This window comes from Porcisia hertigi, chromosome 20 (genome assembly GCF_017918235.1).
Source record: "Porcisia hertigi strain C119 chromosome 20, whole genome shotgun sequence".
NCBI lineage: Eukaryota > Euglenozoa > Kinetoplastea > Trypanosomatida > Trypanosomatidae > Porcisia > Porcisia hertigi.
The window spans coordinates 508,233-529,573 of NC_090579.1; the positions used below are offsets into that span (position 1 = coordinate 508,233).

The window sequence follows — 21,341 nt, forward strand, 5'->3', positions numbered from 1 at the left end:
GGGAGGGGGGGGGGCGTAAACTTCTGCACGGCGTTTCCGAGCCCTTTTACGGAAAAATCGGCGATTTACAGCCCTAGAACTATGCCACGCCTCTGCGTGGTGCACGAACCGTGACTCAGATTTCGCCCTTTTCGCGGCGTGCGGGGCGGCGGCCTCCGGGGGGCTGGTGGCTGGGGCCTCGCGGCGCGGCGGCCGAGAAAGTCACCCGCTGCACACAACGGCGCGCCAAAATAGCACAAGAAAAGCATTCTGCCTCTACCACGCATTTTCGGGGCGTGCGGAACGCATTACGCCGCGTGCTGGCAACGCGGCTCCAGCAATCTGGCTTTCGTGGGGAAAGCCGAAAAGGACGCTAAGGGAGACTCCGATCAACCACAAAGGCCGCCGAACCATGCCCGGCGCAATTTCTCATTGTTGGTGTTTGATCCCATCTCATTCAACCTTGAAAACCCCTTGGCGTGTAACACACAGCTTGTGGTACACCACAAAAATAAAAAGAGCACAGCGTTACAAAATAAGCAATGATTCTACTACAATTTCTTCGCATGGGAAAGGGGATGATAGAAGTCAATTCACTTAACGGAATGCGGGTGGTTGACGTGGCGCGCTTTAATCTCTCAGGGAGCCTTTCCGTGCAACTGTTTTTCACTCAGTGCTCATCTTCAACTTCTCGGTAGCGGAAAGTATCAAGCAAATTCTGTGTTTCGTCAATGAATCTGCTTAATTGTTTCCAGTATCTTTATGCGTGTTGGTTTCAAAACGAAAAACATCATATGATGAGAAACTTTGTCGGAGGTTTTTGACGGCGCCTATTGGGCCTCTGTTTTCCTAGACTTATCTGGGTTCAGGATATACATTTCCATAAAGTGCTCCCAAGGAATACGATAGGGAAAATGCTGAAGAGTCAGTTGGGTGTGTGGGAAGACCATGTCCTTGAACAGAATTTTTATGGCGAAGCACACGCCTTACAGTCGCTTGTCGGATTTAAAGATACTGATGGGTTCAAATTTTTTTTTTTGGGGGGGGGAAGGGCGCTATGAGGGCCGCGATTGCTTCCCGCGGTGAATGGAGCAGTGCGAAAATTCTTCGTCGGGAGGATGGCGCTGGTTTAGCAGAAAGACAAAACGTCCCATACTGACGTTCAGCGCCGCAAAAAATTGTCACTAAGGAATATTTCTTTAACGAGCTGTTTTTTTTTTCTCACAGGACCAGAAAACACCTGTAAGGGTAGAAAAACTGGAATTATGCAGACAAAAATCCTTGGAAGCATCCACTGCCATATTCCAGTGGCACGCTTTATCTTTCTGCACTAGATATTTTTTTTTGTGAATGATCGCTCGGGGTGGAAGTGGCGCAAATTTTCAGAATGAGAGAAAATTAAAAGGGTTTGTGTCTTGAAATCAAAAAGCATATCGGTGCTTTCGTTTGGGGGCTTTTGCCGTCGGCTCTTTCGTCGGCCGTTCGGTGTCCTCGGGGCTGGTGGTCGCCGGGCTGGGGGGCCGTGGGGCGCCTTAAAATGACCCCCCACAAACACGTCATCGCTGCAGACCCCTGGGGGACTGTTTCTTTGTAGCTGCTGGGGGCCGACTTCGAAGGGGCCCTTTAACCCGGGGCCGCCTGTGTACGCGGGGGGCTTGTTTCAAAGCAGCCCCTTTTGAAAATCGTACGACCACCCAAAACCCGCGTTGCCCACACCGGGGGCGCAAGTTGTCTGGTATTTCTCGGAAATGGGACCGTCAGTAAAGCTACGCTGCGATGGCTTATGTTACTGTGGCGGGGAATCTTTGTTTTACCAATGCGCCCGTTTTGTTCTGGACGACGTGTTTCTTTCCAGCCTTTCGGGCGATCCCTGGGGTTTTTCTTGTGTTGTAAGGGTGCGAGGCTTCTGGGCGGCGGGGGGGTCGGCGTCGGTGTCCGGGGATATGTTCGGCGGCGCGCCGGGTTCTCGGGTTCTTGCGAAGGGGTGGGGGTCGGTTTGGCGTCTGGGTTGTCCGCCGGGGGCGCCCCGTGGTTTCGGCCTTGGGGCCGGGGCCGCCCCCCGCGGGGCCCCCGGGAAAACCCGCGCCCCGCCAACGCGCGCGGCGGCCACCCGCACAGCGCGGGTTTTTGAACCGCCAAAAGCCAGGGAAGGCCGCGGGCTTCGTTTTTTTTTGTATCCCGGATTTCGTGGAAGCCAGGGCTGCCAGGCACTTCAGGGCCATATGCATATCCTAAGGTTTGCGGGCCTTGGCAGCAGATCTTTTGAACAACGCTGGGGGCAGAGCCACGTTTTGAGACGTTTAGTTTCGTATGCTGTGCATTATGTTTTGAGATTTTTTTCAAAGCCAGTGTCTTAGTTGGCGCCACAAGTCAATTCTTCGAAGAGACACAAGCAGAGGGCGTCGGCAAGACAGAGCGCCACTACCGCTGCGGCTGCGATTCCCCTGGGGGTTGTAAGTCGAGTCGAAATGCTTTTGTCCCCCGAAAATGGGGAAGGCAACTGGCAACTTGAAAGCTCCGCTGGTATCTGTGGGAAAGAAGCCTCGAGACCAATGTGGCTGAGGGATTTTATTGCTAGCTATGGGGAGGCGGGGGGACAAGCTTTTCTTAAACCGTCCAAGCGGCTCATTTTTTTATTACGCGGGGCGCGAAATTTTTTTCACAGTGACTCACTCAGATGAAATGCTTGGAAAAAAAAGGTACTTCGATTGCTGAAGAAAGGTGTGTGATTTGTTTTCCTGCGTGGGAAGTGCGCCCTGTTTGCAGTTTTCCACAGTGCTACGAATGTGGTGTGGATTCCCTTAAAAAAAGGGCTTGTGGGACAGAGTTTTTTTTTTGACCAAAGCACCGATGCATGAGCGACCGCTGACTGATTTACTTTGGGGACATCGTATTGAGGAACACATTCCATGACAAGAATGGATCTGTGTTAGCAGGAGAGGTTTTTCTCAGTGGAGAATAATTTTTCCATTGTCCAGATGCAGAGTTGATACTTTGCTGCGCCTACGGTTGATACATCCATGGGGTGGCTTCCGCAAGTGGCGAGAAGACGGCATTATACCAGAAAATGAAATCAACTTTTGAACTTTGCTGGCGCACATCTGCATCGAGAAATCGCCCTGATTGAATATTGAATCAAAGCATCTTGGGTCGCTTTAGGGCAATGGTTGATCCTTGCCCGTGTAGCTGCCAGCAAGTGCGCTGGAGGGGGGGAGCTGGTTGAGGTTTGGGAAAATTTTAATTCGCTCAAGTTTGCGCACTTCGGGTTGCTTATCAACTGGCGACGATTCGTTGGCCTTTCGCTCTTCTCCATCGCGCTTTCTGGCCCTCCCAGTTAGTGGTAGGAAAAATACTGAGGGCGATGCAGCATCAGAGGCCCTTATTCTAATTTTTTTTATCACTGTTCTAAGCGCGGGAATTTTTATTTTGTCTCTATCGGCATGGTGTATTTTTGGGTGACCTCCAAAGCGCAACTTTTTAACGAGGGGTTTCCGACATTTCAAGTCGTGATGGGGGTGCTCTTAGCAGTTCCCCCCACTCATCTTTACCAGTGGTTTGCATTTGGTTGTAAACTCCCTTAAAAAAACGCAGCTTTTAGATTTGTGGCTAATATTGGTAATTGCCGTCGTTGGGACGCGTCTATTGCATTCACCAAAGTAGCAGACCACCAAGCTTAGCAGTAGGTGCATTTGTGTTTCTTGCTAAGTCTTGTGCCGTGCGTCCCCACTAACAAACTTTTCTCAACCGATTAAACGACAAGTATTTTTATGCCGCTTGTTTTAGTTTGTACGAAACGCTCCCACAAGGAAATGAAGCCTGTTTTTCTATTGTCTCGTGTGGCGTTCTCGCTGCCAACCTGCAGCTTGTAGTTGGGTTGCCGCAGGTTTCGAATTAAGCGACACCTGCAAATACTAATCCTGTACTGCTTTTTTTTTTGTCTCTGGCCCCTTTGACAAGGAAAGGACAAAGAAAATGTTCCGAAGATGAAAGAGAGGTTGTGAGGGCCGGTGTTTCTACGCGAGTGGGCTCCACACAAATTCGTTTTTCTTTTGCTCCTCTCAAAACCCTGTGCTGGTAACGTGGTTTGTGTAGGCTTATTTCATGTGAAAATGTATTTCTTCTCTGAATACATGTTGCCATTTCATTTTTTTGGGGCACGCTCCAGCCTGAAATCGGGATCCGGTGTTTACTCTGTGCGCCAATCAGGCCGCCATTGTCTCCCCTGTCAGCGCCGAATCGTCACTGGTTATTGCAGGGTGAGGCGACCACGGCGTCGGGAGATCAGATCGAATAATTCCTGATCGATATCAGCGGTTTTGCCGTGACTGGCTTAGGGTCGGAGCGACCTGCGAGAGTGAAAGCGTCAATGCCGTTCATGTGGTGGGCCTGTGTTCAGCGTGGCCCGAATTCATCTTATCGAGGCCTGGCCGTCTTGTTGATGGAGGGGTGTTTGTGCCCTGAGTTACGGCGGGGTGGCGCGCCATGCTGCTGCGAAGATGATGGGGGCGACTGTAGGGTGAACTTCGCAGCGTAGTGGGGAGAGGGCGATGCTGAGGCTGTGCTCAGGCGACGGAGACGGCCATTTTCTTTGTTTCCGAATCGCATGTCTGCCGCGGCTTCGTGGCACGCGGTGGGTCTGTGATGGGCAGGCGTATCCGTGGAGTTTGGTTGGAACTCTGTGGTAAAATAAAGACGTTAAGAAAAAATTACGGCAGAGCAGCAGCTGAGACTCCGAGCATACGCATCTGACGGAGAAGGAATTATCAGGCTGTGGGCAGAAAATTTAGTTGAGCAACCGTCCTGCAAGTGGCTGTTTCATCTTTTTCAAGTGCGCAAAGGGCATGAAGTTTTTGGCGGTGAGGGCGGCGAAGAGATAATTGAGGGCTGTTGGAAATTCTGTGGAGCCACACAACTAGGGAAAAAAAAATCTACTCTTAGCTCAGGTGTAAGATTCCCAGGGACTTGGCTGGGTTGGGGCATTAACTAGAAGATCTCTCTCCGGGAAAGTTATTCTATCCACCCTCTCATAAACCGAGAACTTGTTCATTTCTGGTGAATTTCTTAATGTCGCTTTGTGAAGTGATTCACCTTGATACTGCTTTGGGATATACGGCGCAAAAAAGAGTAGGATGGCGTTCTCATTATTCTTTACAATATCAATTGTTTTGAAAGTACTCAATGCTGATCTTTTTTTGTGAGATTCACGAATCGAGGCAGAATATTTCTCGACAAAGAAACTCGTGGAGTGTGCAGCGTATAAGATGATCTTTGTTTTTCTTACGTTGGAGGCGTCTTTTCGTTTTACCTGCGTCAAGTCAAATGAGAAGTCGAAAACGAAGTACAAGCTTATTCTTGAGTAGTGGTAGGGAGGCTGTTATTTATAGGGCCAACAATGCACTATTAAAAGGATGATGTGTTCTTTGATGTGCTTTGTTTTGGCCGAATAGAGTGAAGGGTGGAGGTAGAAGGTGTCTTTTACCACGTAAAAGCCATAGTCTAAGTTGAATATATTATGCTTTGTGTTTTACGGTCCGTGCAATTTTCACGGAGAATCCCATCGAAATTCCCACGTATCACGTGAAGCTTTGGGTAAACAAATAGTCACACATATGTTTATATTTATCTAGGTGTGGGTGTTTTTTTTTCTAACGACTCAACGTGCCTTTTTTCCCCAATGCACGACAGCTATTTTATTATTACGCAGCGGCCGCTCTTATGAATCTCATTACCCGTAGAAGAAAAGAAGAGCTGGTCTGCTGTTTGGTTTTGTGGTGTGTCGTTCCACAGACTTCCATTGGTGATCACAGGTGAGCAGGTTATGTATCGCTTTTGATGTTTGTCGCAGCTGCTCTCGAGGCTTTGTAGGTCTAGGAGATCGTTTGCTGTGCGATCCAGATCAAGGGCGGGGAGCCAAGACCGCATGGTAAAACCTGTTGATAGTTTTTCACGACGCCATTATTCTAAAACATAGTTATATGCGGAAAGAAAATATTTGTAGCGGCACAATTCAAGGTGTGGGGTTTACTTTGATGCATACGTGTGACTTCCCCTGGCCCACAGACGTATCTTTTTTTCCCCACTAGACCTTTTCCCATTCTGAGACATTCACTAAACTAAGATGATGGGTTTGATCTGCCATTGAAGTCTGGGCCTCATTCTTCGGGGAATGGGAAATATACAACTTTGTAATCCATGAGTAACCCTGAAAAAATCTATGAACTTCCTTCGTTTTTTCCCTTTTCTACAAAAAAAACCGAGCCAAACAGAAAATACACTGACCAGTGCTCATATCATTTTTGTTCTCTCTTCTTATTTGCTCCGCGCTGTAGTCAATATCCTCAACCTCGTCAGACTCGGAAAAAATTCAAATACCGCCAATGCCTCTGAATTACCCTGACGACGACCCTCAGTGGGGTACAGTAACAGAGGAGCCTCCGCAGGAGCTGGAGAACCCTGTCGCTCCCGAGTACGCTGGCCATGCCGACGAAGCCCCTCCCACCGAAGAGCAAGATGATGGAGCCGCAGATTGCATCAGCCAAGAGTTGCAACGTGCTGATGAAGAGAACTCTAACGCACCGGGGCACGCCTACTATACCGACGACGTCCCTCCTACCGAAGAGCAGGATGATGGAGCCGCAGATTGCATCAGCCAAGAGTTGCAACGTGCTGATGAAGAGAACTCTAACGCACCGGGGCACGCCTACTATACCGACGACGTCCCTCCTACCGAAGAGCACGATGATGGAGCCGCAGATTGCATCAGTCAAGAGTTGCCACATGCCGATGAAGAGAACCTTCAACTATCCTATGTGAAGTCTCAGGAGGCAGCTGAAGAGCATGAGGAACCCCAGGTAGAGGTTTCTCAATTCCCGGAAGAAGAGGACCCACAGCCCGAAGAACATGAGCAAATTGAGCAGGCTAAAAGCACCGAAAAATGCCCCCCGTTAGAGACCTACGAGATTCAGGAGCATGAGACCCCTCCTCCAGAAGAAGCGTATGAGGGGGAGAAGGCTGAGAAGCTATCTCAGCCGCCATCTCATCGTCAAGATTACGCGAAGGACAAGGAAGCCCATGCCACCCCGCAACATGCTTACGAGGAAGCGCCCTCTCCTTACGCACAAGCCCAATCGATATCTTCACCGCGTCTCGCTGCTGCGCCGCCGAGCGCGATTGTGAAGCCGAGGACACGCACCGTGAAGGCAGTCGTCCGCTGGGAGCCTGTGGAGCACGATACGCGTGACAGCAGCGACGACGAGTTCGAGCTGTCGACGTGCATGGCGCCTGTGTATGAGGGCGAGGGTGATGAGGGTGACGAAAGCGTGAGCGTGTTCAAGAATGGTGGGCCGGACTACGAAGGGGAGATCATGTCGTGCTTTGACGAGCCGAACTTGCTGTACCGGATCACTAACCCGAAGGAGAAGACGTGGGCGTTCTACAACGACAGTCTGCACTACGAGATGCATGTGCGGTTTGTGTTTGGCAAGCACTCGAGGGTGCAGCCGCTGGAGAACACGACGATGCACCAGAATGAAGAGGGCCAATATGTGATGGAGGTGGTCGTGTACCCGACTGAGACGGAGATGTTTCTGCAGGGCAGTGTGAACGGTTTCACGAGCAAGCTGCACGCTGTGCCTCTGACGGACGGTTACCACAATGCGCGCCGCATGATCGCTGAGGAGCAAGTGAGCAACGAGATGGCTGCGATCCAGCAGGTGACGAGCAGCGACAACGCGGAGGACGTTTTGCAGGTGTGCATCGAGAACGGGATTCCCTTCGTGGACCCCGAGTTTCCGCCGTGTCAAGCGTCTCTGGACACTGGCGCAAGCAAGCCGTTCATGCCGCTTGCATGGGCGCGGCCACAGATGTTCTTGCCGGAGGAGATGGCATCGCAAGTGCGGCTGTTCCGTGCGAAGGTGAAACCCGGCTGTGTGGACGCTGGTGACCTCGGTGACTCGTGGTTGATGTGCTCTGTTGCGTCTCTGACTGAGGACCCTGTGCAGCTGATGGGAATGTTTCGCCACCCCGAGGGCAAGGTCGCTGCGCAGCGGGAGCACGCGGTTGGTGCGTACCGCGTGACGTTCAACAAAAACGGGTGGTGGCGCAGCGTGGTGGTGGACAGCTACCTTCCTGTGTCTGGAGGAAAACTGAAGTACGCGAAGAGCGCGACGGACCCGGCTGAGATTTGGCCCGCAATCCTCCAGAAGGCGTACGCAAAGCTGCACGGGAGCTACGCAAAGATTTGCTCCGGTGACCCTTTGCACGCGCTGCAGGACATGACCGGGTTCTCGACAATGCGCTTCGACGACTCGCTGAGAGACGACAAAACGAGCGATGGGCTGTTCAAAGAGCTCGTGAACGGGATCAAGGTTGGTTACACGGTGATCTGCAGCACGCCGGGGCGCGGGTCGCACGATAAGGACCAAGAGCTGTACGAGGCGTATGCGCAGGTGGGGCTTGCGACTGGGCACGCATACACAATCCTGGAGGCGAGGCACATCGAGAGCAAGGACCTGCGGATTGTCAAGGCGCGCAACGCGTGGGGGCGCGGTACGGGGTGGAAGGGCAACTGGTCGAATGACGACACGACATGGGACGCGAACCCGGACGTCGCGGAGGAGTGCAACTTCACGAGGGAGGAGGACGGGACGTTCTGGATGTCGTGGAGGGACGCGCAGAAGTACTTCAACGGCGGCGGCGTGTGTTTCTCACACCAGCCGGTGTATGATTACCGCATCAACTGCGTGTTCACGGACAACGTGCCGTCCACTGTGCTGGAGATCGAGGTGCAGTCGCCTTCATGGTTCACGTTTGTGATTTCACAGGACGACAAGCGGTGTCAGGCGAGCGTGTGTGAATACAAGCCTGTAATGATCAGCATTGCAGAGCCCGTGGAGGGTGACATGTACAAGGTGGTGATGAACTCGTCGGCGAATGGTGCGCAGCCGACGCCGGTCAAGTGGACGTTCCTGCAGGCGCGCGACATTTCACTGATCCACAAGCTGGACGCCGGCAAGTACCTTGTTGTGCCGCGCATCATGCCGCTGGATGACGCGACGGAGTCTGTGCCGTACGTGCTGGGTATGATCTGCAACAAGGAGGTTGGCGGCGGCGACGTGAGCGTGAAGTTCAAGCGCCTCGACGCTGCAAATCGCGTGTTCGAGAACTTCCCGAAGTTTGAGCCGGAACTGTTGGAGGTGGAGCAGCCCGTCCAGTACCAGAGGCGCGCGCCGGGTGAGGGCTTCCCGATGACGCAGATGGGAGAAGAGTTAGTATAGAGGTGTGTTTTACTGCGAGGGTGGCGATGTAGCTGGCTCAGCCGAGAAGAAGCGTGAGGGTGCGGATGGATTTCTCGTACAGTGAAGGTCTTGGATCTCTCTGCAGTCGGGGACGGCTCAGTAGGGCATCAGTGCCAGAGAAAGAATTTATTCCCCTTCTGCGCTGCACCTTTTGGGTGGCCTACATGCAAAGCGTTGTTGGTAACTTGCAGCGCGAGACTGCCGAGGAGGAAATCAGTGCGGTTGAAGTGGGAGGTTCACAAGTCTGACGGCAAAGAAACTGTTTTTGTGTCCACTACGTGTCTTCGTATTCATGTCCTGAAGGTATGGTGCCGCTGTACTGAACACGTGTTGTGTTACCCGCACTCACACAGAAAGAGAATATTGACATCGTTGTTGGTTTGCCAGCACATTTTGCCCCGTTCCCCCTCTTGCTCCTCTTTTTTCCCAATCTCGACATTGTGCTCGTGTATATAGGCAAACACATTTTCATTGTCGTTGTTTTTGATTGTTTTTCCAATCTCAATCTTTTGCACCCACCACCTGCCCAGATGTGTAGGGGGTTAGTGCTCCTCTGTAAGTTGTTCATGCGCCGTGCAGCTGCAGGGAAAACGAGCCGTACACAGACCCACTGGATTAGGGACAGGGGAAAACGAGTGTCACGTGTTAGTGCATATCGAATTTCTTTCGAATAGGCAGCACACCTTCTCTGGGCGTGGCGGCTGGTGATTTCTTCCATATTCCCCCTTTCTGTGTTCCCCCCTATCTTCCTCCTCCCCTTCGTGTTTTTGTTTCGATTTAGTGTTTGTCTTTCTGCTTTATTGCATGCGTGTGTAATATGTGTGTCCGTGTCCTTTTTGTTTTTGTGCTGTATTTCTCCTTATTCTCTTTCTTTTGCTTGTCCCCTTTCTGGTTTGACGCTTTGTTTTCATATTTTGCACACTTTCTCTTCCTTTTTCCCCTGATTGGTAGCCCTCTTCTACCCCTATCGCGTCTTGTACTCTTTTCCTTCCATTGCCGAGCATTTTTTTTATATATTGGAGATGGAGTCAACAAAGGTGTCCAAGAAATACACGTACTCTTCCCCCCTTCCCCGTTCCCTCAAAGCGGAAGGCAAGAAGAATGACATCGACGCATTTTTTAATGGGGCGATGAAGTCACTGTTGATGCCTTAGTCGCTTGCTCTCTGTGAGGAGGTGGACGTCAATGTTTGTCTCTACTCCCCCCCTTTTTTTTTTATCGCGGCACTGGATTGAAGGTGGAAAAGGTCGAAAACAAAGGAAAGACGCCATACGCCTTCACAATGCACATCCAGGGGCCTATACTCCCCAAACTCTCACGTCTTTTTCTCTTCCCCCTCTTCTTATTTTGCACATTTTCTTCGCCGCGCTTCTGTCATCACTTCATCTGATTCCCTTGTTTTTTTTTTCGTGTGGAGCCCCCCTTTTCTTTTCTCATGTACCAGTATCCCGAGGCGCTTAAAAAAAAACGCAAAGGTCGAGGTGCCAGAGAGTTTGTGTCATGACGACACACAAGAAGAACGTGATTCAAATGAAGTGAACCAGCTTTCGAGTGGGGGGGCTTTGTGTTTGGCTAATGAGACACACACACACAAACACACGCATGTTCAATGACAGGCGGGTGGCGGGCTTTTTTTCATTTCCCTGCTTGCCTTTTTTCCCCTTTTCTCTCCCCCTTTTTTTTGTTCCGGGATGTTGTGAATCTTTCCCTACCATTTCTTTCTCTCTCTTTGTGTGCCTATATATATATATATATGTGTGTGTGTGTGTGTGCATTTGTGTGCGTGCGCGAACCTATCTGTTGTACTGGCTCCTCTTGGCCAAACAAAGATTCATTTTTGCTGCTTTGAGTAAAGATGAGCGTGACAGACTGAAGTTTCGACTATTGGCAGGAGGGGGAAGGGAGGAGAAAGCAACACCCTGAGTTGTAGGAGAGTGAGTGAAGACATAATGTCTCTCTCTTTACACACAAAAAGTTGTTTGACTTCTCTTTCGCTCTACAGAGTCCACCCAGCAGGAAAAAAAGCGCAAACAAAGGTGGATTACACGCTGAGTCCATGCTCATCATACATGAAACACACACACACACATATAAATATATATATATATACATATACATGCATACAAACGAAACAATCGGATGCACAGCAAAAAAAAAAGCGCGGTCATCGTGATGTTTTTCTCCCACTTTCATTAGAAAATAAAAGCCACCACTCTCCCGTTTATTTATCCCAACTCCTAAAAAAACGAAAAATATTTGAATAACGTGTGATGGGCAGGGCTTACTTGACTGCGTGCGCGAACATTCTCCGCAATGAGCGAAAGAGCACGAGCTACAACATTGGTTTGAATCGATCCTGCAGACCACACTACACCACATGACGCGCTGGTATGGGTTCGACAGCAAAGCTAGGATCGGTCAAGATGGGCTCTTTGAATACATTAACAGACATGCCAGTTGCGCACAGTGTTCTTGGTTAACTTTGCCTATAACTTCTGTCGTCCGGACTAAGCCTCTCCCCCTGTGACCGGCCTGTCACCTTTAGATATCGGCACCAACGGAAGGGTTTCTTTGACTTGTCATTTTTTTACCGTAGCTTGTGAAGTTCTGCGACGTTATCTCATGCAACGAACAACCTTTTTACTCTCTCCAAACTCCCCCTTGATATTGTCTCACATGTGTACTCCCCCTCCCCCCGGTACGACCCAAATCCCGCAACATCACCTCCTTTTCACCCTGAAGAACTGACACGCTGCGATCTTCAATAGCCCCGCCTCAAATCATCAAGCAACCTCCATTTTCCTCAACATCGACTAGGGCATTAGCTTCACCGAATACTACTGAAGCGCTTCAAAGGCTCGACAAGGAGCAGCAGGCAATGTCTTCTGATACACACTCCATAAGGTTGCAGGCTTTCGAGATTCGGGAGCATGAGACCCCTCCTCCAGAAGAAGCGTATGAGGGGGAGAAGGCCAAGAAGCTATCTCAGCCGCCATCTCATCGTCAAGATTACGCGAAGGACAAGGAAGCCCATGCCACCCCGCAACATGCTTACGAGGAAGTGTCCTCTCCTTACGCACAAGCCCAATCGATATCTTCACCGCGTCTCGCTGCTGCGCCGCCGAGCGCGATTGTGAAGCCGAGGACACGCACCGTGAAGGCAGTCGTCCGCTGGGAGCCTGTGGAGCACGATACGCGTGACAGCAGCGACGACGAGTTCGAGCTGTCGACGTGCATGGCGCCTGTGTATGAGGGCGAGGGTGATGAGGGTAACGAAAGCGTGAGCGTGTTCAAGAATGGTGGGCCGGACTACGAAGGGGCGATCATGTCGTGCTTTGACGAGCCGAACTTGCTGTACCGGGTCACTAACCCGAAGAAGAAGACGTGGGCGTTCTACAACGACAGTCTACACTACGAGATGCATGTGCGGTTTGTGTTTGGCAAGCACTCGAGGGTGCAGCCGCTGGAGAACACGACGATGCACCAGAATGAAGAGGGCCAATATGTGATGGAGGTGGTCGTGTACCCGACTGAGACGGAGATGTTTCTGCAGGGCAGTGTGAACGGTTTCACGAGCAAGCTGCACGCTGTGCCTCTGACGGACGGTTACCACAATGCGCGCCGCATGATCGCTGAGGAGCAAGTGAGCAACGAGATGGCTGCGATCCAGCAGGTGACGAGCAGCGACAACGCGGAGGACGTTTTGCAGGTGTGCATCGAGAACGGGATTCCCTTCGTGGACCCCGAGTTTCCGCCGTGTCAAGCGTCTCTGGACACTGGCGCAAGCAAGCCGTTCATGCCGCTTGCATGGGCGCGGCCACAGATGTTCTTGCCGGAGGAGATGGCATCGCAAGTGCGGCTGTTCCGTGCGAAGGTGAAACCCGGCTGTGTGGACGCTGGTGACCTCGGTGACTCGTGGTTGATGTGCTCTGTTGCGTCTCTGACTGAGGACCCTGTGCAGCTGATGGGAATGTTTCGCCACCCCGAGGGCAAGGTCGCTGCGCAGCGGGAGCACGCGGTTGGTGCGTACCGCGTGACGTTCAACAAAAACGGGTGGTGGCGCAGCGTGGTGGTGGACAGCTACCTTCCTGTGTCTGGAGGAAAACTGAAGTACGCGAAGAGCGCGACGGACCCGGCTGAGATTTGGCCCGCAATCCTCCAGAAGGCGTACGCAAAGCTGCACGGGAGCTACGCAAAGATTTGCTCCGGTGACCCTTTGCACGCGCTGCAGGACATGACCGGGTTCTCGACAATGCGCTTCGACGACTCGCTGACGGAGGGCAGGGCGAGCGATGGGCTGTTCAAAGAGCTCGTGAACGGGATCAAGGTTGGTTACACGGTGATCTGCAGCACGCCGGGGCGCGGGTCGCACGATAAGGACCAAGAGCTGTACGAGGCGTATGCGCAGGTGGGGCTTGCGACTGGGCACGCATACACAATCCTGGAGGCGAGGCACATCGAGAGCAAGGACCTGCGGATTGTCAAGGCGCGCAACGCGTGGGGGCGCGGTACGGGGTGGAAGGGCAACTGGTCGAATGACGACACGACATGGGACGCGAACCCGGACGTCGCGGAGGAGTGCAACTTCACGAGGGAGGAGGACGGGACGTTCTGGATATCGTGGAGGGACGCGCAGAAGTACTTCAACGGCGGCGGCGTGTGTTTCTCACACCAGCCGGTGTATGATTACCGCATCAACTGCGTGTTCACGGACAACGTGCCGTCCACTGTGCTGGAGATCGAGGTGCAGTCGCCTTCATGGTTCACGTTTGTGATTTCACAGGACGACAAGCGGTGTCAGGCGAGCGTGTGTGAATACAAGCCTGTAATGATCAGCATTGCAGAGCCCGTGGAGGGTGACATGTACAAGGTGGTGATGAACTCGTCGGCGAATGGTGCGCAGCCGACGCCGGTCAAGTGGACGTTCCTGCAGGCGCGCGACATTTCACTGATCCACAAGCTGGACGCCGGCAAGTACCTTGTTGTGCCGCGCATCATGCCGCTGGATGACGCGACGGAGTCTGTGCCGTACGTGCTGGGTATGATCTGCAACAAGGAGGTTGGCGGCGGCGACGTGAGCGTGAAGTTCAAGCGCCTCGACGCTGCAAATCGCGTGTTCGAGAACTTCCCGAAGTTTGAGCCGGAACTGTTGGAGGTGGAGCAGCCCGTCCAGTACCAGAGGCGCGCGCCGGGTGAGGGCTTCCCGATGACGCAGATCGGGGAGGAGCTCCTTTAGTAAGGAGATTGGGTGAGCGCTGCGGTGGTGGTGCAACGCTAGCAGAAGTTTTAGTACTTGAGGGGGGCCGTGATTGTGGGACCCGGCTCAGCCGAGGAGGATCCGGGTATTCAGAGAAGCGATAGAAGGTGGAGAGTGGTTGTCACAACTGAGCTCAGACGGTGGCGAGGAGGCATGTACTGAGGAATGAATGCGAGGAAACCCAAGCAGGATGTTCTGCAGTGGGGCTTGCATCCAGTCTTGTCCCGTTCGTTTTTTTGTTGTTGAAGGGCACGTGTGTCTGTAGCTCTGGCAGGTGCCGCGCGTCAAGGCCACCGGAGAGGGTTTTTGTGCCAGCAAAGCGTTCTGCGATTCTTTAAGCGCGACGTCTGATCGTTATCACTTCTCAGCCCATTGTGATGCTGATCTTTCCTTCCCTCTGTTCTCCAAGGCTCGTCAACATTGGATTACGCGTGTTCCTCCCGAAAGAGTGGTCTCATCTCTCTCGGGGGGTCAGTGCCGCTGCCCTCTGTGCTGCTCCGTAGTGGTTGTAGTTTTCCAGTCGACAGTCTCGCAGTGGAAGACTCCTGTCTCTCCACAGCTATTCGTAAAGAAGGTCCATGTTTTGTTTGGCGGACTGCTACCAAAAGGAACGATTGTCGCAAGGCCTCTCTCGATTCCTTTTCTTTTATATATTTTGTACACCTCGTGCGAGGTTGGTATCGCCGATGAGGGAATTCAAACATGGTGGAGGCTTGTGTTTTTTTTTTTTTCAGCGATGATTATTCATTGGTACTGGCTGGTCTTTTTTTTGACCTTTTCTGGTTTCATTTGTGTGCTTGCTTTATCGCCTCCTCAGCAGTCGTACTGTGTCACTCCCCAGTCGGCACGGTGTAGATATATATATATATATATGTATGTGTGTATATATGCATATAGTGTCGGGGCACCTCGCAGAGGAGTTCGCTGTCTCTTCCATACAAGGACTGAAATCTTCTCATCACCGTGGTCTCTTGTCACTGACTAGACATCGACTGCCGCTCTCTCGTTTTTTTATTCATTTAATTGGCGCGACATTCAGTTCGAGCTTTCCTTCTTAGTGGTTTCAGAGAGAGGGGGCGGGGCGAAGGGGATGTGGCCCAGTTGCGTTGTCTTTTTTTTTTCCGACTCCGTGTCCATTTATGCGCTCGCGCTGTGCAAGATGTCTTCGTTTTCTTCCACCTTCCCTGCGCGTTGTATTCGTCTGAATTTCAAAGCATAAAGAGTGACTCCACCGCGCGAGAACACTCGTCTTGCGATGGGGAGATTCACTCGAAAAAGGTCCCCTTTCACCTCCCCGGATATTTCCTCACTTCACTGCTGGATCGATCAACACTCCGCAAAGATCAAGGTGGTAGGAAAAAGAGAAGGGTACCCCCTCATTGAGTGCCCTGCACTCGCTCGTTTTTCACCAGGACCACCCTCCTTCCCCCATTCTTGGGCTATTATTATTATTTTTTCCCTACTAGTTGTTCTTGCGCTTTTAAAAATATTTCTGGGGTATATATATATATACATATTTTTTCCCCCTTTCCAAGCGACATTGCTACTCATCATAATGTGTGTTCATTTTATTTCATTTTGATGCTCGGTTTTTTCTTTCTTTTGCCTCCGCTTTGATTTCTGCCACACGCACAGATAGGCAGAAAAAAAAGGAGGGTAGGACAATCTCGCCCTACCGTTTTTTTCCACCTCGAAGCGAAACGCTGTGTGTACTCCTCTAGTTTCTTTTTTCCCGACATCACTGTCCTTCTCTCGTCTTTCTCTCTCCTCCCTCTGCCAGATCTATACCCCCTTTCTTCATTTCAGTTTCTGGTTTATATATTTCTATCACTGTAGAGGGCATGGTACTCTCGTTGTCCCCCCCCTTCCCTCCCCCTCTCCCCCCTCCGCCCCTCCCACACAAGGACGTGTTCAGTATGGTTTCATTATATTACTCAAAAATCAAATACATCTGCATTTCTTCCATACTTTGCACCGCCTTTCCGCTTTTCCCTCTTGTTTTACCCCCGTTTGCTCCTCTTGTGCATAAGTGGGCACCGGTCAGAAGCGCAGGACAGCCAAAAAGGGGGTGGGGAGCAAAAGAAAAAGAGAATGGGAAAACCAACAAACACTGAATGTGCAGCAGTGGTGTTTTCGATATTGTTATTGCGAATATCCATCGCATGTAAAACGAACCGAGCAAAAAAAACAAACAAGCACAGCTGAGGCTCAGTGTCATTGTGGTTTTGGGTACCTGAGAAAATGTTCGGGCTGGTTTTAAATCAGAGGCGCCGAGGTCGCTTCGCCTCCCTTCGTGTGCGTGCTTCTCTGATCCGACTGTTAGACAGCCTTTGTATCTCAACACAATTAGTTCAGGCTTTTTTTTCCCGTGGAGGCCTTGTCGTCTTCGTCTTTTCCACACAGAGACACACTCACACCTCATCATCAGCGGTGCATGTACTCATTGTAATTCTCACCCTCCCCCTTTCCTTCTCTCCCTGAGTCTTTATTCTCTTTCACCACATTCCTGTAGTCGCGTGACATCATATGACAACGTCGCCTCTTGTCTTCACCACATCCATCACATCTAGAGTCTTGATCGTGGTCTGGACGCTGTGACCGTTTCTTCTTTTTTTTTCCTCCTCCCCTCACGTCCGAGCCAGAGAACGTGTCTGCGCCTGATTTACTGTTTTTATATATCCCCGCGTGATCAAACGGAAGAGGAGCTCGTTTTACCTGGTGTATCTATCTTTTTCTTGGTCACCTTCCCCCCGCCTCCGCGTTACTGGACCGCCCTTCCTCAGGAGAAGGGACGTTGCAGTCGTGCGTGATCGCGTGATACGAATAGCTCCTAGAAGCAGCAACGCTGATCGAAGCAGCGTTGTCTCCTTCAACTTCTCATTTTTTAAAAAATATTCCACTTGTTTCATTTCCTGGACACAGTTGTCTCTATATCCCCTTCCCCCCTCCCCCCTTTCTGCATTGGAAGAGTCAGCGATGACGATGGTTTCCAAAAGCGGCAAGGTGGACGAGTTCGACGAGGGCTCTGTCGTGCAGAGGAAATACGGCCCCACCGACTACCGGTATGGAGAGCCAGTTTACAAGGGCGAAGCGACGCCGTGCTTCGATGACGGTCTTCTCTTTCGCATTATCGAGAAGGGCAACAACCGCTGGTCTTTTTACAATGACACAATCAACACACAGATGAGCGTGCAGTTTGTGTTTGGCCGGAACTCCACCGTGCGTGCGCTGGAGAATACGGAGATGGCGGAACTGGAGGACGGCTCCTACCGTGCCACCGTGACGGTGTACCCAATGGAGACGGAGTTGTTCATCGAGGGTGAAACAAACGGTTTCACTAGTAACATCCGCGCTATGCCCCTGTCCGAGGATTACCTCAAGGACATGGCCCGTCAGGATTACGAATTCCTCAAGCAGGAGACGGCGACGCTGTACAACGCTGTGGGCAGCGTTGCTTCCACTGATGACATGGTTCGCGCCTGCGTGCAGAACAAAATCAAATTTGTTGACTTCGCTTTCCCTCCAGAGCAGAAGTCGCTGCAGATCGGTTCTCTTATGAGGCTGAAGGTGCTGCCCTGGGAGCGTCCGGGCATGTTCCTGTCTGACGAGAACGCCCAGCAGGCACGTTTGTTCCGCAACGGTGTGCACCCGTCTAACATCGACGAGGGCGATTTAGGTGACTCGTGGTTGACGGGAGCGATGAGCGCGTTGGCGGAGTTTCCGGACAAAATCCGTGACATTTTCCGCCACCCCGAGAGCGTAGAGCAGGGGCAGAGTGAGCGCGAGTGCGGCATCTACCGTGTGTCGTTGAACAAGAACGGGTGGTGGACGAGCGTGATTGTTGACGACTACTTGCCGGTAGCCGGCGGCCGCCCCAAGTTTGCCCGCTCCAAGGGCGATCCGGCGGAGCTGTGGCCTGCCATTCTCGAGAAGGCGTACGCGAAGATTTTCGGTGGCTATGGCTTCATTGTCGCTGGAGACCCACTGCACGCGCTGCAGGACATGTCCGGCTTTCCGTGCTCCTCCTTCGATAACGCATTCGTGGAGTCCACCATCAATGAGACTTACGAGCTGTTTGCGCACCTCAAGAATTATAGCGACTTGGGCTACCAGATTATCTTCACCGCACCGACTCGTGAGGCTATCATGACGTCTCGTGGTGCAAACAGCTGCAGCTCCCCCGCCCAGGCGGAGCGTGCATACGATAAGGCCAACCTGCTACTGGGGCACACCTATTCTGTGATTCGCGTGGGCTATTTTGAGGAACACGATCTTCGCCTTGTGCACCTGCGCAACCCGTGGTCACAGACCTCCTCAGACTGGAATGGGCCGTGGAACAAGCGCGATGAGAACTGGAACAAGTACACGGAAATCGCTGACTACTTTCACTTTGACAGAGCTGATGACGGCACCTTCTTTATGGAGTGGGCAGACGTCCAGGACTACTTTGTCGGCTGCGGTGTGTGCTTTATTCAGAGCCCCATGTACGACTACCGCATCCGTGGCACCTTCTTCCAGAACGTGCCGACGACCTGCCTGGAGATCTCTGTGACGCGCCCGATGGTGATCAACATCATTCTCTCTCAGGATGACAAACGCGGCACTGACAAGGGCGAAAACGCACCAATCATGATTAGCGTGGCACACGGCATGGGGGCGATGTCACCAATGCGCGTGGACATGAATAGCGGATTCGACAACGACCACCCGTCACCGGAGTACGCATTCCTGCAGAGCCGCGATGTGAGTATGTTCTACGAATTAATGCCACAGAACTCACCGTACCTCGTCGTGCCGCGTGCCATGAGCCAGTTCGCCAAGCTTCCCTTCACGTTGGGGTTACTGTGCCCGTATGAGATCGGGAAGGAGACGAGCGAGATCCGCGTCGCATTCCGAGCCCTCGCCCCCGAGAACCGCATATTCGACAACTTTCAGAAATTCAACTGCGATACGGTGGCGACAGAGACGGAGTTCCAGGCCAGAGGTCCAAAGCAGTTTTTCCCTGACATTTATGTGGGTACGATCATTCAGACGTCTGACGACTAAAGCGAACCGTGCTCGACCATAGTCGGTATCTATTTCTGATTTCCGCTTCTCGCATCAGCATGTATTCTTCTTTTCGTTGGTGAGACCAGGCAAAGCGCTGGCGTGTGTGTGTGTGTGTGTGGTGCTGGCAGCGATGACCATTTGATAAAGCGCACATCGCATCTCTGCCCCCCAGACTCGATGAGACTCTATATCCTTTACCTGCCGCTAGTCGCGCTAACATCCCGCGCGCCCCCTCCCACCTCTTTACTTCTCTCTCTCAAGTACCCCTCAATCGCGGTGTGAGATTCTCCTCTCTCCGCGTCGTGCTCTTCCGCTCCTCTCAAAGCGCGAGCAAAAACTGAGTGAGACGCGAGCGGCAGGCGTAGAGCTGTGTACCCCCAGCCTTTCCCTCACTTTCCGTATTTTCTACTACATAGTTTATGTAGACAGGACCCTATTTCTCCGCGTGTTTTCTTTCACCCTTTGTCGCTCTCGTCGTGTCTTTCTCTTGTGGCATAGGTATTACCCTCTACCCTGCATTAGTGTTTTTTTTTGCTTGTTTACTTGATGTATTGTGTGATAGTGCGCATGTACGACGGATGTACAGGCGGACTTTTATCGTGCCCGGAGGGCCTGGTGCTTGATTCGCGCTTCTCAGGGATAGGTCTGGATAGGGAAAGAGGTTCCACTCATTTTACACTCACCACTACATGTTTCCGTCCTCTTTTTTTTCCCTATTCGCCTCTCCTCGACCCCCCCCTCCCCCTCCCTCTCCCCCTTTCATTCGTTTCCATTCCCCCCTTTGAAGCACCCCCCTCTCTCTATTTTATCCCCTCCTTTTTGTTCATCTTTGTTGTGTACGGTGCTGCCAGTGGAATTTGTGGGGTGGCAGTGGGGTGTATCTCGTCACCGGTCCCCCTCCCCCCGTCTTGCTTCCTTTTTTTTTCTAATTTAATAATATAACGACTCGTTTCTTATCCCCCTCTCTGACCCAGGACGCCCGTCACAGCCGTGAACGCGTACGCGTGACTCCACACGAGATCTGTGTGTGTGGGTCTGGGGGGGTGAGCGGGTGGGAGAGATGAGGTTCTGTATATACATTTTCTCAACGAAGGCAACATTTACTCGTGATGTGTGTGTCTGCGCATACGCTTTACTGCATGTCGCGTTCTGTCTGCCACTTCACTATTTGTTGCCCCTCATCAGCGTTGTGTTATCGTTTTTCACTAGTGCTCACCGTATGTTTCCATTTTCATTGCATGCTGTTTGCCGTCCCTATTCTCTCAACTCTCCCCCTCATGTTTGCCTCTTCTTTCTGCGTCTTTCAATCTGTGATTTCTTTGTGTTAGTGGCTCTTCCCTCTTTTTTCCCTTTTGGGGTTCTGCTCCTCACCCCATGTGTATTGTCTTGTGATCTCCTTATGTCCTCATGTGCTTTCATATTTTGATCGCGTGTGTGTGGGCGTCACCTCTGTCTTTTTTTCTCCTGTTTTTTTTTGATTTTGTGCACACAGTCATTTTTTTTTCCGTTGCTTCACCGTCGTGTTCGAGTTGCTCTCTGTGATTTGTTCCCCCCTCCCCACCACCTTCCCATTCCCTCTCTCATTGTGTTCTGCTGCGACATACGAGCGCCACTGCCTTGCACCTCCCATTCGACTTTTCTCACGTTTGTTCCGGTTTGGAAACGTTCTAGATGCGGCGGCGGCAGCTGCTGCAGATGGACTTCCCCCCCCCCTCCCCCGAGGAGCGGATTCTTTTGAATCCTCCAACGACTAGCACCAC

At 51.9% G+C, this 21,341-nt stretch overlaps 3 protein-coding genes across 3 annotated transcripts; all 3 read left to right on the forward strand.

Moving 5' to 3' along the window:
- Positions 1 to 6,356: 6,356 nt before the first annotated feature.
- On the forward strand, positions 6,357 to 9,254 carry JKF63_05987 (uncharacterized protein; the record flags this gene model as incomplete). Its single annotated transcript, XM_067901940.1, has 1 exon — positions 6,357 to 9,254. One exon carries the CDS (start codon positions 6,357 to 6,359, stop codon positions 9,252 to 9,254), a length of 2,898 nt encoding a protein of 965 aa, XP_067757646.1.
- Positions 9,255 to 12,153: 2,899 nt separating this feature from the next.
- On the forward strand, positions 12,154 to 14,511 carry JKF63_05988 (uncharacterized protein; the record flags this gene model as incomplete). The annotated part of the gene is made up of 1 exon (XM_067901941.1): positions 12,154 to 14,511. One exon carries the CDS (start codon positions 12,154 to 12,156, stop codon positions 14,509 to 14,511), a length of 2,358 nt encoding a protein of 785 aa, XP_067757647.1.
- A 2,997-nt stretch (positions 14,512 to 17,508) lies between these two features.
- JKF63_05989 (uncharacterized protein) lies at positions 17,509 to 19,578 on the forward strand (the record flags this gene model as incomplete). Its single annotated transcript, XM_067901942.1, has 1 exon — positions 17,509 to 19,578. One exon carries the CDS (start codon positions 17,509 to 17,511, stop codon positions 19,576 to 19,578), a length of 2,070 nt encoding a protein of 689 aa, XP_067757648.1.
- Positions 19,579 to 21,341: the final 1,763 nt, after the last annotated feature.